A 14,634-nucleotide genomic window follows, 5' to 3' on the forward strand; every position below is an offset into this window, starting at 1 on the left:
TCCAGTTAACTATTTTTTGGTGGGAGATCATACTGAGCTTCAGAACAGCTTCAGTCCATCTTGTCTCTGGAAATTTAATGGAGAGAAGATGTTCTTTTATCTAGTGGTGGAGAGTATAGTCTAACAGGCCAGTCCAAAATCTCCCTTATGTTCAATTTGCTTTATTTAAAATATACTGTCGGTTTGCAACAACATTTGTCTCAAGGCACTTTATTTCACATTCTAAAGACTCCACTTTATTAGAGAGAAAATTCTAGTTAAAGAGACCTCCAGACACGGGGAAGTGCAGCCGCTGGGAAGGGTGTAAACAGCTGTAGATGAGTGGAAAGAGAAGACAGGACCATGAACAAAGAAGATAAAACAAACTGCAGTAGAGAAGACAGAAGTTAATTAGAAACACGGTGTAATGTAAATGAATGGGTGCTTGGAAAGAAATGAATTTCTCCAGGAGCTTGAGCCTAAATCTGCATAACTACGGGGTGCTTTAGGTTTAGTCTCTGTGTCCAGCTTCAGCTATAAATATAAGATTTATCAAAAAGGGAAGTTGGAAGACTGAATGTAAACTCGGAGGACCTGGGGGACTGACGTCTTTGACTTCCTTTAAACTTCTAGAAGGTTCATGAATGAGAATGTGTCAGCGCAAGGGTGAAGAAAAGTGTTTAGGTTACCCATAAAGCAGGGGGCATCTGGATTTGAACCAGAGACCTCTTGATCTGCAGTCAAATGCTCTACCCCTGAGCTACACCCCCACTCTAATCTACCAAGTAAGTACATCTACTCACTGTAAGGCACTAGTTTGGCATCATGACCGCTAAGGTCGTGTCCTGTTCTGCCTTTCACCTTATCTACCAATCCCAACACCAATGGGATTTCAGAAACATATTTAAGATACAATTTCTGTCAACATACCCTTTAGTCACACACATCACGAAGAGTCTGCTGTGTGGTTATGGCCAGCGATGATGTCTCTATAGTCATAACTGGAGATTTATAAGACCTCCATTCCAAGCCTGACTTTAATAGGAGGTCAGGTATAATCTCAGCAGAACCCTCATGACATGTCAAAATGATATAGATATTTTTGGTTGTGTTGGAGGTCAGAGTTTACCCTGGTATATATATTTATATATTTTTTAATCTTCTCCTTTGTCACTGCAGACGGGGAGCTGGTTATAAATAGTTGAAGAGTGCAGACAGCAGCAGAAAAGAAAGCTTGTTCAAAGGCAAAACCGATTCTGATCCCTGTTTCTGGCAGAGGACAAAAGGACTGAGTGGAGATCAGGTTACTGCCATGTGACCCTGAGGAATCTCAGTGCTGCGCTCCTGCTGATTAAACATTACACTGAAAAACAAGCTGCAGACATACAATAGTTAGTTATTGTAGAGGGGAAAAAAAGAGGGGAAAAACATCTCCCAGGTAGATCAGCAAGATACTGTGGATGAAATAAAAGCAAACTGGGGGGGAAAAATGAAGCACTAAATAAATTGTCACTGAAAAATAAAACTTTGCCAACTTCCTGTAAGATAGTGACACAACTGGAGATACAAAGGTAAAGGAAATTATCATGTTCCCTGAAAAAAACAAAAACAAAGTAAGTACATATCGCTATATGGAAGACCAAGACTGCCCAAATAAATTAATAAAACTAGAAAATAAAGAAATAGATAAAATGGGCAAAATCACTGAAGAAAATAAAACTGACCTTCATCACTAATTCAAGTGAGTTCTTCAGTCTGTTGGATCGAAGAAGTCACCCACCGAAAATGAAACGTCCAGATGAAGAGAAACAACTTTCTGGGATTTTCTTCCTTGGATTATTAAGCATGCATCAAGACATTTTTAATCTTTTTTAAAATTATTTTGTTTTGTTTAAATCTAAAAATGTCTTTCTCTGTTTTTTATTTTGGCCTGTTTTGTCCTCCATACCACCAGGATCAAGGTAAACACGATTTGTTGTTTGAAATTTTCCTCTAATTTAAATGTTTAAATTTTAAATTAGAGGAAAACAAAATAAAAAGACATAATAAAAGGTTCACATGAGACAATATTTAAATAATTAAAGGAGATTGTTAGTAGTAATTTATGTTCCTGACTTATAAAGTCACTGAAAAAACTTAATTAGCAAGTCGATAGTTGATCAGTTTTCCCAAAATATTCAGTTTCAATATAAAACGGATAGTATTAAAGGGAATCTCTTAAGCTTCTGCCAGGATTTCAGCAAAATCGTAAATATATAAAGGCCTCAGAAAAGCATTTCCATAAGGTAAAAATACAGTTACTTAACTTTAATTATCAGTCATTTACTGTTATTAAAACATGAAATTGAAAGCAATATTTACTAATTGGTTTGATTTGTATAACATTATCTGGATGGTTCTTGTAAAGTTGCCACTGATGATTAATAAATACTGTGTAATGCTTTAAACAGTGTCCATTATAGAGTTGTTACTGACGGTGGTGTGATGTGATGGTGGCCAAATCACAAGACTGTGAACCTGGACACAAAGTTGTGACCAAAACTACTCAGTCAGGTTTGGGTTAATTTATGACAAAGTAGGAGAGTCTCAGTATTGTGGTCACGCATACTTTACTGAGCAACACTAAAGGAAACCTTCTGCTTGAATGTGAGACACCAGGGGCTTTGACTAAATGTCAGTAACCTGGAATTATGCTCAGTAATAAAACCTTTATTATTAAAGTCTTATAACCCATCATTTATGGGTGGAGCTGTCCTAAGGTACCTGTACACCCTAGACAGGAGACAGGTTGGTAGTTGTGTGGTAGTAAATACCACACAAAACCAATATATAATTATAATTGAGTTTTTTACTTTTTATTTTAATTACACAAATTAATGACACTTACATGAATTGCTCAATTAGCAATGATTTGCAAACACTTGCCCTGCAGGGCAAGCTCGGGTCCTCTACCAGAAGCCTGGGAGCTTGAGGGTCCTGCGCAGTATCTTAGCTGTTCCCAGGACTGCGCTCTTCTGGACAGAGATCTCCGATGTTGTTTCCGGGATCTGCTGGAGCCACTCGCCTAGCTTGGGAGTCACCGCACCTAGTGCTCCGATTACCACGGGGACCACCGTTATCTTCACCCTCCACATCTTCTCAAGCGCTTCCCTGAGCCCTTGGTACTTCTTCAGCTTCTCGTGTTCCTTCTTCCTGATGTTTCTGTCATTTGGTATCGCTACATCTATCACTATGGCTGTCTTCCTCTTTGTCTACCACCACTATATCCGGTTGGTTAGCCATCAACAGTTTGTCTGTCTGTATCTGAAAGTCCCACAGGATCTTAGCTCGGTCATTCTCCACCACCCTTGGGGGTGTCTCCCATTTTGACCTCGGGACTTTCAGGCCATACTCAGCACAGATGTTCCTGTACACTATGCCGGCCACTTGGTTATGGCGTTCCATGTATGCCCTGCCTGCAAGTATCTTGCACCCTGCTGTTATGTGCTGGATTGTCTCAGGGGCATCTTCACACAGTCTGCACCTGGGGTCTTGCCTGGTGTGGTAGACCCCAGCCTCTATGAATCTTTGTGCTCAAAGCTTGTTCCTGTGCTGCCATGATGTGTCTTTCAGTCCAGCTTTGTCCAGCCACTGGTTGGATTTCTGGATATCAACCACTCCTTCCATCTGCCACTGGTACATACTGTGCAGGGGCCTGTTCTTCCATGATGGTTCCTCTCCTTGGTTCTCTTCTGTCTCAGGTTTCTGCTGCCTGAGGTAGTCAGCATCAGCCGTGGCCATCTTCGTGATGTACTCATGGATCTTTATTGTTTCATCCTGGATAGTGGTTTTAACACTCACTAGTCCTCAGCCTTCTCCCTTCCACTTATTGTACAGTCTCAGGGTGCTGGATATTGAATTTCAAGATGACAGTGTCTCTCAGCTCTCAGATTTTTTACAATGAAATCATTTAATGATATCTGAAGTCAAACTGTTTAGAATTACAGCACATACACAGACACATCAGACCCTAATCTGGGCCTCGTTTGGGCTACTTATGGCACTTTTGGCGTTGCCAGATGTGGACCACACGTCTTTACATCGGTTATAGGAAGTTTTTTTTCATGTGGACCAAATGCTATAACACACCTGACATTTGGCCAATGTAACGTGGACCTAACAATGACAAACGTGGACTACAAATATTGCTGTCAGGAATTAGATTAAAGGAATAACGCTGAGAATTCAATATCTCCTTACTGGTAATTATCTTGAGAGTCCAAGAAATTCCCTTGGAGGATCCTGACCCCTGGTTTAAAAATCACTGCCTTTTAATTTCAATAATCTCAAGTCATTTAAAGGTAACACAGAGTTCAGCATCTATAAACCCGCGAGGTTTTTAGATTTAACGCTCGTAATAGGATAGGAGCATAATGAGGCTATTCATGGAAGATTATTCGAGACTGAGAAAACTTAGGGCATCAAAACAGAAACTATTTTAAGATCACTCCAAACACGAGTTCCCATAAAAGAGTATTGGCGCCGGGGATTTATAATGACCCCAGAGGTGTAAAAGTGAGTTCAGATAGCCTACAGCTCCACTTTTCTTTAATGTATTTATTTTTATTCTCTGTAAACGTCAGATTTCCAGCTGAAAATGGGATTAAAAGGATGAATCCCTCAGCTGATCCTAGATCACCAAATTCCCCTCCAGAAAACTAATTCTCTCCCTCATGTTTTAATCCCCAGGGAGCAGAGTCCCCATCATGTGAGATTATATCTGCGAGGTGGGTGGTGGAAGCGGAGGTGGAGGAGGCGGGGGGTGGAGAGGTGGGACGTCCTCTTTGAGAGAGGGGGAGAGGACGAACAAGAAGAAAAAGAAGGAGGAGAGGGAGTGGGGTGGGCTCCGGGAGGACAAGTAGACCGGTCAACCGCAAGAAGTGACTTCAAACACGCGCGAGGTTCGCTGCAGGAGCGCACAAACTCCGGCCGCCAGTCGTCGTCATGCGCCTCGGCTTTTAAAAGCGTCCCGGCTTCTGCTGCTGCAGCTGGAGAGAGGGGACAACTTGCTGTCGGTGACTCTTTTTTCTTGACAGAGTTTTGTTTCCAGCCGGTAGAGCTCTGAGCACGCGAACAGGAAGGAGGTGGATAACCCACTTCTCCAGGTTTCGGCATTGCGCCGCATTCCAGTCCGGCGCGCAGCGCTCAGGAGTCGGACCCGGTGCGCTCCTTCTCCCCGCTCCTTCTCAAGACTCCCGGATCTTTTCTGTTTGTGTTCAAAGCACCAATAATGCACAGAGAGACCCGCTTTCATTTAAGATAGATACACTCGAAGACAAACACACACATCCCGTTTTCTCCTTCTGACTGGATTTGGATTAAATCCTCTTTTTTGGTACGATCATGTGTGGATGGTGGATATTTGTTGGCGCTCTGGCTGGGATCCTCACCGTCCCCCGTGGGATTCACGGTTGGTATTTCTAGTCTCTTTTCACCAAGCCACTTGTCCTCTTGTCCTTCTTGTTACGTAGCCAGGTCAGGGGTTATTAGGGACCACCATGCAGGCTTGTATGAGATCCACCGACTCTAAATTGGATCGGATTTAGTTCAACATTAGCTACTTTGTCCAGCACAGAGAGAAGAACTCTTCCAGTATGCGCAGAGAAATCTTGTAGAGGAGTGAAAGTTGCGGGCAGAGCGATCGATCACCTTTTCCATTAGGAACACTTTCAGCTTAAAATGAATGCAATTTAGGCTATAATTGCTCAGGACCCACAATCCCAGGTGGAGGACCGTGAGCCAGAGCAGGTTGTTGTTACCCAAGGATGAGAGTTCCCATCCCAACTTCAGGGCTGACAGATTTTCCCAGAAGAGAAAAGTCAGCTGGTGAATTTAAAGTGAGCTCTTTCATATGACACAAACACTCGTTTTATAGGATTTCTGAATGAGCACACTCCATCTGGGATGAGCTGTGCAGTCAATAATGCTCTCTGAGTGGAGCTGGAAATGTCTATGATTCAGGGAGAGCAGCTCGAATATTCACTAAAACGTGCTCTTTGATTATGTTTCAGTAACTAAAAGCATTTGTTAGGCGAGTTAAAGCTGAAAAGACAAAAAAAAATCAGTTTTAACTGAGCTGCAGAAGTTATTTAACAGAATTTCAGACTTTAAATGTAGAGAAAGTAGCACAAATACTCTTAACTGAAACACAGACATACAGTAACCTCATATAACCTTAACAGTAATTACAAAATCTCTGTCTTTAACTCAAACTTCAAAGTCAGTTTGAGAAAGTGCAACTCAAAGAAAGGACAAGACTTAAATTCACCCTTAAACTTCAGATTTTAGGCGGGCATAGTTAAGCAAAATAACCTTTAGGAGTTTGATTATAATCTCCTGTTTGGATAATAATTCTGCAGGTGCCCAGAGTCACATTCAACAGACTGCAAAGGAATCTGAATTAAAAAGCAACACATGAATGTGTTGTAGTTTTTCATATTCATATCTAAACACCTTTTTTTTTTTTTTTTTTAAATCCAGTCCTTCTCACAGCCTCTGTGTTATATAAATATTCATAACTCTGCATCAGATCTAAAATAGCTGCCCATGCACAGCTACGATATTCCCATTAGAGGAGTTATAATGCACAAGACTGTCAAGAGCAGAATCTAAAGCAGGTCTGTGCAAGTGCTGCTGCTTAACTGACCCATTCATAGTTTCTCTGTAATCCTCCTGTCAGACAGAGGCATGGTTAATGTTGTAGCCTAGTATCTGGCAGGTGAAAACGTCCTCTGCCTGCATGTAACAGCAGCAGCAGCAGCAGCAGCACCATATGCCTACCAAAGTCATTAGCATCCTCTCTCTTATTCTTGGCATGCGTTCATTCTGCTTGGCAGGACTTGCTTCAGTCAAATTCAAACTTTAATGAAGCAAGGTACCCCTTCGCTTCTTTCCGCGCTTAAAAGAGAGCATGCTGGCATCGGCGAGCAGAGCAAAACGGTTATAAATGTTCAAATGTGATCGACAGGATGCAGGATGGACTGAAAGCCGAGCTGAGAACGGAGTTTTCTGGACAAATGTTTGGAGTCATGATGAGATTAGTGCTTTTCAATTAGGATTCCTTCGTAGAGCTTTGAGTGTGGCTCTGAGCATCTGCAGAATTATTATCTGCAACCGAATCAGATTAGAGTCGCACTCATCCAGGCAGTTATTGTTGAATATGCAAGCCTTCCAGCTCAGGGTCTATGTAAATTAAACACTTTGAAGTTTGACTGCACTTTCATCTGATAAAACATTGATTTGGTGGTTTGCAGGCTTAAGTTTGGGTTAATGATAGGAGTTAAATGATTAGGACAATAGTACGAATGATTAAATTTCAACATAAAGCATATCCAACCTTCTGTTTCAAATATTATCTCTTAAAGAACTGCAAAAACACGACTCGTACCACTAAATTTAGCCGAGGTTTTATAGTGGTAGGTGGTAGTCTCATAAGCAAATAATTTCTGATTTAATGATGTGTAATTGAAGCAGAAATGTTTGTGTTTGATGGGAAAGTGCTGACTGTGAGGTGCTCGGACAGAGAAATGAAACATTTCTGGGTTATTGTAGCGAAAAGATGAGCTGATCATTTCATTTTCTGGCACGTTTCTTTCAGAGGTGATGATGAACTGTGTCAAAATGTGATATCAAAGGAAAATATGAAACTGTGGTAAAACGTGTCCAAATCTAGTTCTTGTTTTATTTTAGTAATCTTATTTTCAGCCTGTACTGTCAAAGTCTACACGTATTTAGGCCATGATTGTCCTGAGCTGATCAGACATTTAAGGCTTCACTGCCAGCAAACACCGTTTAATACCTTAAGATCCTGTTCACAAAGAACAGAACAATGAAATCTAAATATGAGCAACATTTCCTATTTCAGATTTCCATAATCCTCCATTATCTTTTACCGAACAAAGTTCTTTCTTCCATCAAATTACGACACAGCTAGTGTCAAATTTGAGGGAGGAATGAAAGTCCAAACAAGGATAGAGGCATTGTTGCCGTTTCAAGCAGTTTTAGAACCCGATGATGATGAAGACAATAAATGTTTTGGGTTTTGTTGGTCTCTGCAGACACATTTGTGCTTAATCCAGACTTCCTGTTGCTCTCACACCTCAGTTATGACACTGGCAAATGTCTTGTGTGGGTCAGATGTGGGCCAAGTTCATGAGCTGCCCTCATTTCATTACGTACCTGATATGTGGCCTATAAAAGCTGAACCTGACGCTGAGGTGCAGCAGTGAGACTAACCAGATTTTATTTATTGCTAGAAAGGTAATATGTTTTAAAAAGTTTTACTTAAATTCCTGAAATAAGGTCTGTGGTTAACACAGATTATAGACCTTTTTTACCATCATTTAGCCGTCATGCGGCATCTTTTCTTGGTGTTACTGAGTTTAAAAAGGTAATAAAGGTTGCACTCATTTATGAGACTATCATGCTGAAATGTGCAAGTATCATAAATCAATACTTTCCTTTCTAGAAGGCTTTCCCTCAGCCTCCATCACTACAGTGATTGGAGTCATTTTTTGTCCAGGATATATCCTTTAACTTGCACTTCATCTTGTCTTTTACAGACACATTCTTTCATCCATGTAATACTGCAGAAATGAGAAACATCCTGTGTCAGAGAGAAGCTGAAATGCCGCTTCGTGGATATGTTATTTCTAGGATGGACTTTTGTAGTTCTTTATTAACAGCTCAGTGAAAAAAGCCTTCAGCTGATCAAAAATGCTGCAGTAAAAGTTCAGGGACCATAAATGAAGTTCATATTTCTCTCATATTAGATTGTATTTATTGGCTCCCTATTAAACCCAGAATTAACAGAAGGTGTTACAGTGTTTTGTTTTATGTACCTCAGTAGTGAGGGAGACACCACTGCTGTGCTGTGGTAGTAGAATGGGAGGCAGAGCCTTCAGCTGTCAGGCTCCGATTTCATGGAGCTCCCAGTTTGGATTCGGCAGACAGACACCGTCTCTACTTTTAAGATTAAATTTCAAGCTTTCGTTTCAGATAAAAACGATGATGTGACATTGAACCACCCCTTAGTTATGCTGCTGTAGGCTCAGACTGTTGGGGGACTTCCCATGATGCACTGAGCACTTCTCTCTGATGGGTTTATATCCCGCTGTTGCATGTTACCAACTTGTGCCCGCTCTTTCCCATATTTTCATCTTTTCTGTTTTCACTTTGCCCTCATCCCTCAATATGTCACGAAAGATGACTGCTTAAAAGGGAGTTCTTCCTTACCACCATTTCCAATTATCCTGATAGAAGATAAGCTGATCCAGGGGTGGGCAATTAATTTCCCCAAGGGGCCACATGAGAAACTTTAACTGTTGTAGGGGACCAGACCAGTAAGCTCTCTTTATAACTTGTAAGAGATGATTTTAAATTATGTAATGGAAATATGAAACAGGTATAGGTAAAGCACCAATGATTTATCACTACTTAAACAACTTTCACAAAAATAGTTGTGAACAAAATGCGCACATTTTGACAAAATTTCAAAGACTTTTAACTTTATACAGAGTGCTGCTTGTAGTTTGATTGCACCTGCAGTTTTTCAGCTTGTCTTTTGCTTCTCTAACCCGACCTGGCGAGAGAAATCTAGTCTGTTTTAGGCTTGAATGTGTATTAAAGTCAGGTTCAACATTTGATGATAACAGACAGTTGATCGTCACTGAGAGAGGATCTCTATCTGGATTTGTTAAACTTCATCACTGAAAATGTTTGTTTACATATAAAGGGAGATCCATGTCTCCTTGTCTGTGGAATGTTTTCCTCTTTGAAAGAGGAGGAAAAAATCCAGCGGTGACGCTGACTTGAAGTGCTCTGTCAGTGGCGAATCAAGCTGTCTGTGATGGTTCATTCTTAGCACTGACTCACACTACACCTCCTGATGTATAACATAATGCAAAAACACTCATTTCAGTTCAGATGTCATCTCACTCACTTTTTCTTTTGCCTTGAAAAGTCAGAAATGTTTTCCCTGCCAGATTTGGACAGCCTTCGGTTGTAACATCTGTCAGTTTGTCCCATTTCAGCCTCTGTTGTAGTTTCATTCATTCATCGCATTGCTGCCAGCTGCTCCATAATCTCAAACTCTTTCTGTAGTCTAGGAATAAAGATGAGTAACTGAGGAGAAAAAGTTAAACTCGTCCGCTTTGTTTTCAACCGAATGTCCTTGATCAGTCTTGTTCGGGTTCACCTGGAAGGGGGCACATTTTCGACTGCCTCTTTTTTTCTCAGTGGGCTTGAACAAGTGCATTAATTAATAGCAGTACACCAAGGACTCTTTGATGAGCTCTCCATCGGAGAACAGCTTATTTTTTTTGTAATTCTGTGTTTAATCACAAAGCTAGTGTCGACTGCTCCGTCACTCAGTAAAAAGTTCCTGTTCATTTTGCAGCAAAGGTTCAGATGTCTGTTCCTGCTCAGCAACAGTCAGTTTCCTTTTTTCTCAATTGAAATGTCTTTTTTTAGTATGAGCTGACATCTTTCAAGGCTAGCAAACTCAAAACCCTTGTAAACCTTGGTTGCAACGCATTTACACTGAAGCTGCCTTCAAAATAAAAGCAACAAAACTGTATTGTCATTTCCAACAAAATCCCTAGTTTATCAAATAGAGTTTGTTAGTTGAAATGTGAAAAACAGCAGCTGATGTATGAAGTGTGCTTATTTGTATTTGAATCCTAATTTTCCATCTACCTCACGTGTGCTGGTCAGGTGGGCGTGGCCATGTTATTCCCAATTCTTTCATAGAGGACCTGATCTGTGGAATTTTCCCTCTAAAATATAAAGGGCCATGAGACGCTTGTTGTGTAAATAAAATTCATTAAAAATCAGTCAAAGAGCAAACTTTTGTTCCCATCATAGATGATTTTAACAATAATCTGAAAGGCCGTATGTTTAAAACACGAGTGAGACCAAAAATAAGGATTTCCATTTACGTTGGGAGCAGGGAAAGTTGTGCCAGAAATCTCCGCTTGCAGTTGATATGAATAGAACCCATCTTTTATAAAACCTGCAAACTAGATGATATCAAACCCATGCTCAGATAAAATGACACTCTCTCTCAAAGACGCCAACATTTAATGTGTTAATTAATGCCTGAGATTCAAAGAGTGTAATTGTTTACAATCTGAACTGTTAATTGGATTTTTCTTTAGCAGGCAGAACTGAAAAGTAAACCTCTCCACTGTGTCTTCTCCGAACTGATTAAACAGCCAGATTATATTTTACACAGCACTCTTTCTCCCATACAGTGAGATAAAGAGACTATAGCATGGCACAACAGCATAAACACACTCGCTCTCGGGCATCTTTTATGAGAGCATAACTGTAACTGTATTCTTGTTTTCCCATCTCGACCATTATGGTAAATGTTTACCTCTTGCTGTACTTTCCCCTGAGGCAGCTTAGATTTCCCAGGTCTGGTGCCGTGAGGCTCGGAGCCCTGGCTGGGCCGAGGTGCGTGCTGTCTGTCCATCTGTCTGTTTGTGTTTTTGTTAAACATTTAGCTCTCAGACTGAGCAAAGACAATCAGTGGCACCCTGCAGTTTCAGTCTAAAGGTTGCATGTTTCACATTTATTAAAGGAATTTTTTAACGGCAGCTGTTTCCAGCTGTACACTGAATACAAATGTCGGTAAACGCTTAGTTTAATGAGACAGAAAAAAGCAAAGAAGGTGCATTACTGGATTCTGATTGGCTTGCAGCACGATCAAAGTGAGAAGGGTTATAGCTGGTGTAAAGGTACTGCAGATAAAAGCAGTGTAGATGAATAGAGGTCCTTTAGATACTCAGCTGTTTTCACACAATGTCGTAGTTCTGGACCCGTGTCCAATCAGTTAATTACTCTACCCAGTGTAAACACTCCCCTGGTTCCTCTAGTCAGGTTCCAGTTTTCAAGCAATTTCTAGTCTTTCCAGTCTTGTTTAGTCTCAAGGATTGTTTTCTGTCATAGACTGGACATTTCTCACATTTCTCTCACTTACTCACAGACCGACCTCGACCAGAAATATTAAACTTACACATACCTGCTGTTTCCACGTGCCATTTAAAAACATTTGACACATCATTCATAATCTTCATTTTATTCCAAGAAGTCAGACGATGGCCTTGATTTTATTAGTGCAAAGACTTCATGGTTTATTTTTTAAGTCTGTCTGTATTCTGGTGTGAGATATGAAGAAGGCCAAATGCCACTTTTGGTTGCTTTAAGGCAGGGTTGTCAGACATAAGGCCTGGGGTCCAGAAATGGCCTGGCAAAGACTAATCTGGCCCATTGGATAGCTTTGGAATACGTGGAGAGGATAGATTTTGGATTTTTAACTGTGTTTTAATAAGTTTTACACCATTCAGACTTCTTCCGCTGCCGTTCACCAAAGTAATTAAGTAACAGATAAATAATTAAATGACAGAAAAATTCTTGTCTTTGGTCCAAAAAACAACAACTATTTCCTCTTTTGTATTTACTACAACATTTCTTCATCATGTAGAAAAACTGAAACTTCTTTTTCTTATATTAAGATATCTCAAGAATTTTAAATGTGTAGTTTTGCTTCTTTACAGTGACAGAAAGGAGCGTTTCACTGGTCTGGCCCATTTCAGATTAAATTGAGCTGCATGTGGCCCATGAAATAAAATGAGTTTTACACCCCTGCTTTAGGGAATTATAACATTTTCATTTTTGGTGGGAAATTTTAAGCGACCCAGCTGGTCTAATAACATAATAGATGTATAAAATGTGAAAATAACAGTCATTATACCAGTCATTTCATTGTTCTGTTCATAATATTCAGTGAAATAGATTTTTTAAAAACTAGAACGTTAATGAATAAAATACTAGTGTGGTCTCTGATACGGCTGCTTGGCGATCCACAGATGAGATTTTGTCTTTAAATATGCTGATTAGCCATAAGTATCAAACCACAGGGCAGGTGAATAACATTGATTACCTGATTACAGTGTAATAGGAACCCAACCTGTCAGCCTCAGCTACCCCCGCTCATTTCTGCACTGTATCATAGTTATTAGGGGTTCAATAAATCCCAGCTCTGTTTGCATATTTCTAAACCTTTTTATAAGCATAGCATAACTACAGCAAAGTGGTGCATTGCTGTGTAACTGTTTGGTCAAAAGTCAGAACTTATTAAAACTGTATGTTAGTCAATTACAAACATGAAACTTTAATATTTATAAGCTTGTTTTTGTATTATTATCCCACTGGGCTCGAGTCTTGTGTTGCAGACATGTCCTGATCTCTCTCAGAGCTTGTCATCACACTAAGAACTTTATAAACCTACATCTTAACAGGGGAACTGATTGATTGTCCTTCATGCAGCTCGTTTGCTGTTTAACCATCTGCAGGATCATCTCACAGGTATGATTCAGACTGAACTTTGATACTAATGGTGTGTTTTTTTCTGTATCTCTCCCTCTCTTCCTTCTATGCCACCCCAGGAGCTTGTGTCTATGAGGGATCGCTGCATGCGGTAGGTGCACCAACTCCTTTGTACTCTCCTACCTTTTGCCTAGCACTGCTTTAAATCTCCGTCCCTACTGTTCACAGAATTTGGTGTGTTTAAAGGCTTAATGGCTCTTTGCTCGTGCATTATTCACTGGAGACTTGAGCAGGTTGGTGTGACTGACGGTTGAAGCTCTTACCTGTGTGTGTGTGTGTATTCGGGGATAGGCGGTACGATGTATTATCGGTAGGAATTGCTGCGCATCCTCTGTTGTTTGAGAAGTAGCTAAGAAGATGTGTCTCATCAATAATGCATAGAAGATCCTGACTTTGTGTTTGATAATGGCGATGAAAGAGCGTGATGCAGGGTCACTAGCAAAGATGAGCTGCTGTCTCCTGCTGTGCTGCCAATTGAAGGTTAGGCTGTTCTAAAAAAAAAGTTTAAAAGAAGTTTATGATGAGCTTTGCTCCTGTGGTTCTGCTGGGTATTGGCTAACATCCAGCGCTTCGCTCTGAGGTGTGCTTCTGTTTTATATTCTTTAAACCCGGCTGCTGGTTACTCATATCTTTGCTTGAGAGTTATTTTAATGTTTAAAGTTGTCGTGTTTGGCTAGAGGCATCGGCAGATGAGAAGTGGTTTTGTTCCTCGGTGCAGGCAGCCGGGGGTTGCCCACAGATGTAATTTATATGATTATAAACTCAGACCAGCTTATTAACTTTTCCCCTTACACCACACGGGTGCACTCTTCTGGATTCAGTCTGTCTGCTTGATTCTGGGACCCGGTATTGATGAGTTCTTCCCACTGAGACGCAGTGGGAAAAGTGGGTGATGTTGGGTGATGAGTTTTGTAAGAGAAAATCATGGCAGTAAATCTAATAGACTCCAAAGAGCCAGTCAACAACTAAATCCGGGAACATATGGGCCAATCGTGTTGCTTTACTAACAAAGAGGTTGTTTTACCTGTGTGGTGGCAGAGGTATCTGCTCATTATCATAGTATAGATGTAAGTAAGTGTATGATGTTTGTTAAATAACCATAGCTGTAATGTGCATTTGTGTAATCCCATGAGCAGTCCCAGTAAGCACTTGGAATGGAAGCTGTGGCTCTCACCCCAATATGATAGACAGAGATTTAGTCTGGTTAATTCCAGATAACTGCAA

At 40.5% G+C, this 14,634-nt stretch overlaps 1 protein-coding gene and 1 non-coding gene across 2 annotated transcripts in view; one reads left to right on the forward strand and one right to left on the reverse strand.

Annotated features, from left to right (window-relative positions):
* Nucleotides 1–677: 677 nt before the first annotated feature.
* Nucleotides 678–749, reverse strand: trnac-gca. The gene has a single exon. It is a non-coding gene; the product is annotated as a tRNA-Cys (tRNA).
* A 4,138-nt stretch (nt 750–4,887) lies between these two features.
* Nucleotides 4,888–14,634, forward strand: part of fras1 (Fraser extracellular matrix complex subunit 1) — a 303,563-nt gene continuing 293,816 nt past the window's right edge. The window contains exons 1-2 of the mRNA XM_039621075.1: nt 4,888–5,428; nt 13,470–13,501. Of these exons, the coding sequence (XP_039477009.1) occupies nt 5,362–5,428; nt 13,470–13,501 (99 nt within the window). The 5' untranslated portion in view covers nt 4,888–5,361. The remainder of the gene's footprint in view (nt 5,429–13,469; nt 13,502–14,634) is intronic.

Source organism: Oreochromis aureus, linkage group 12, assembly GCF_013358895.1.
Source record: "Oreochromis aureus strain Israel breed Guangdong linkage group 12, ZZ_aureus, whole genome shotgun sequence".
NCBI classification, from domain to species: domain Eukaryota; kingdom Metazoa; phylum Chordata; class Actinopteri; order Cichliformes; family Cichlidae; genus Oreochromis; species Oreochromis aureus.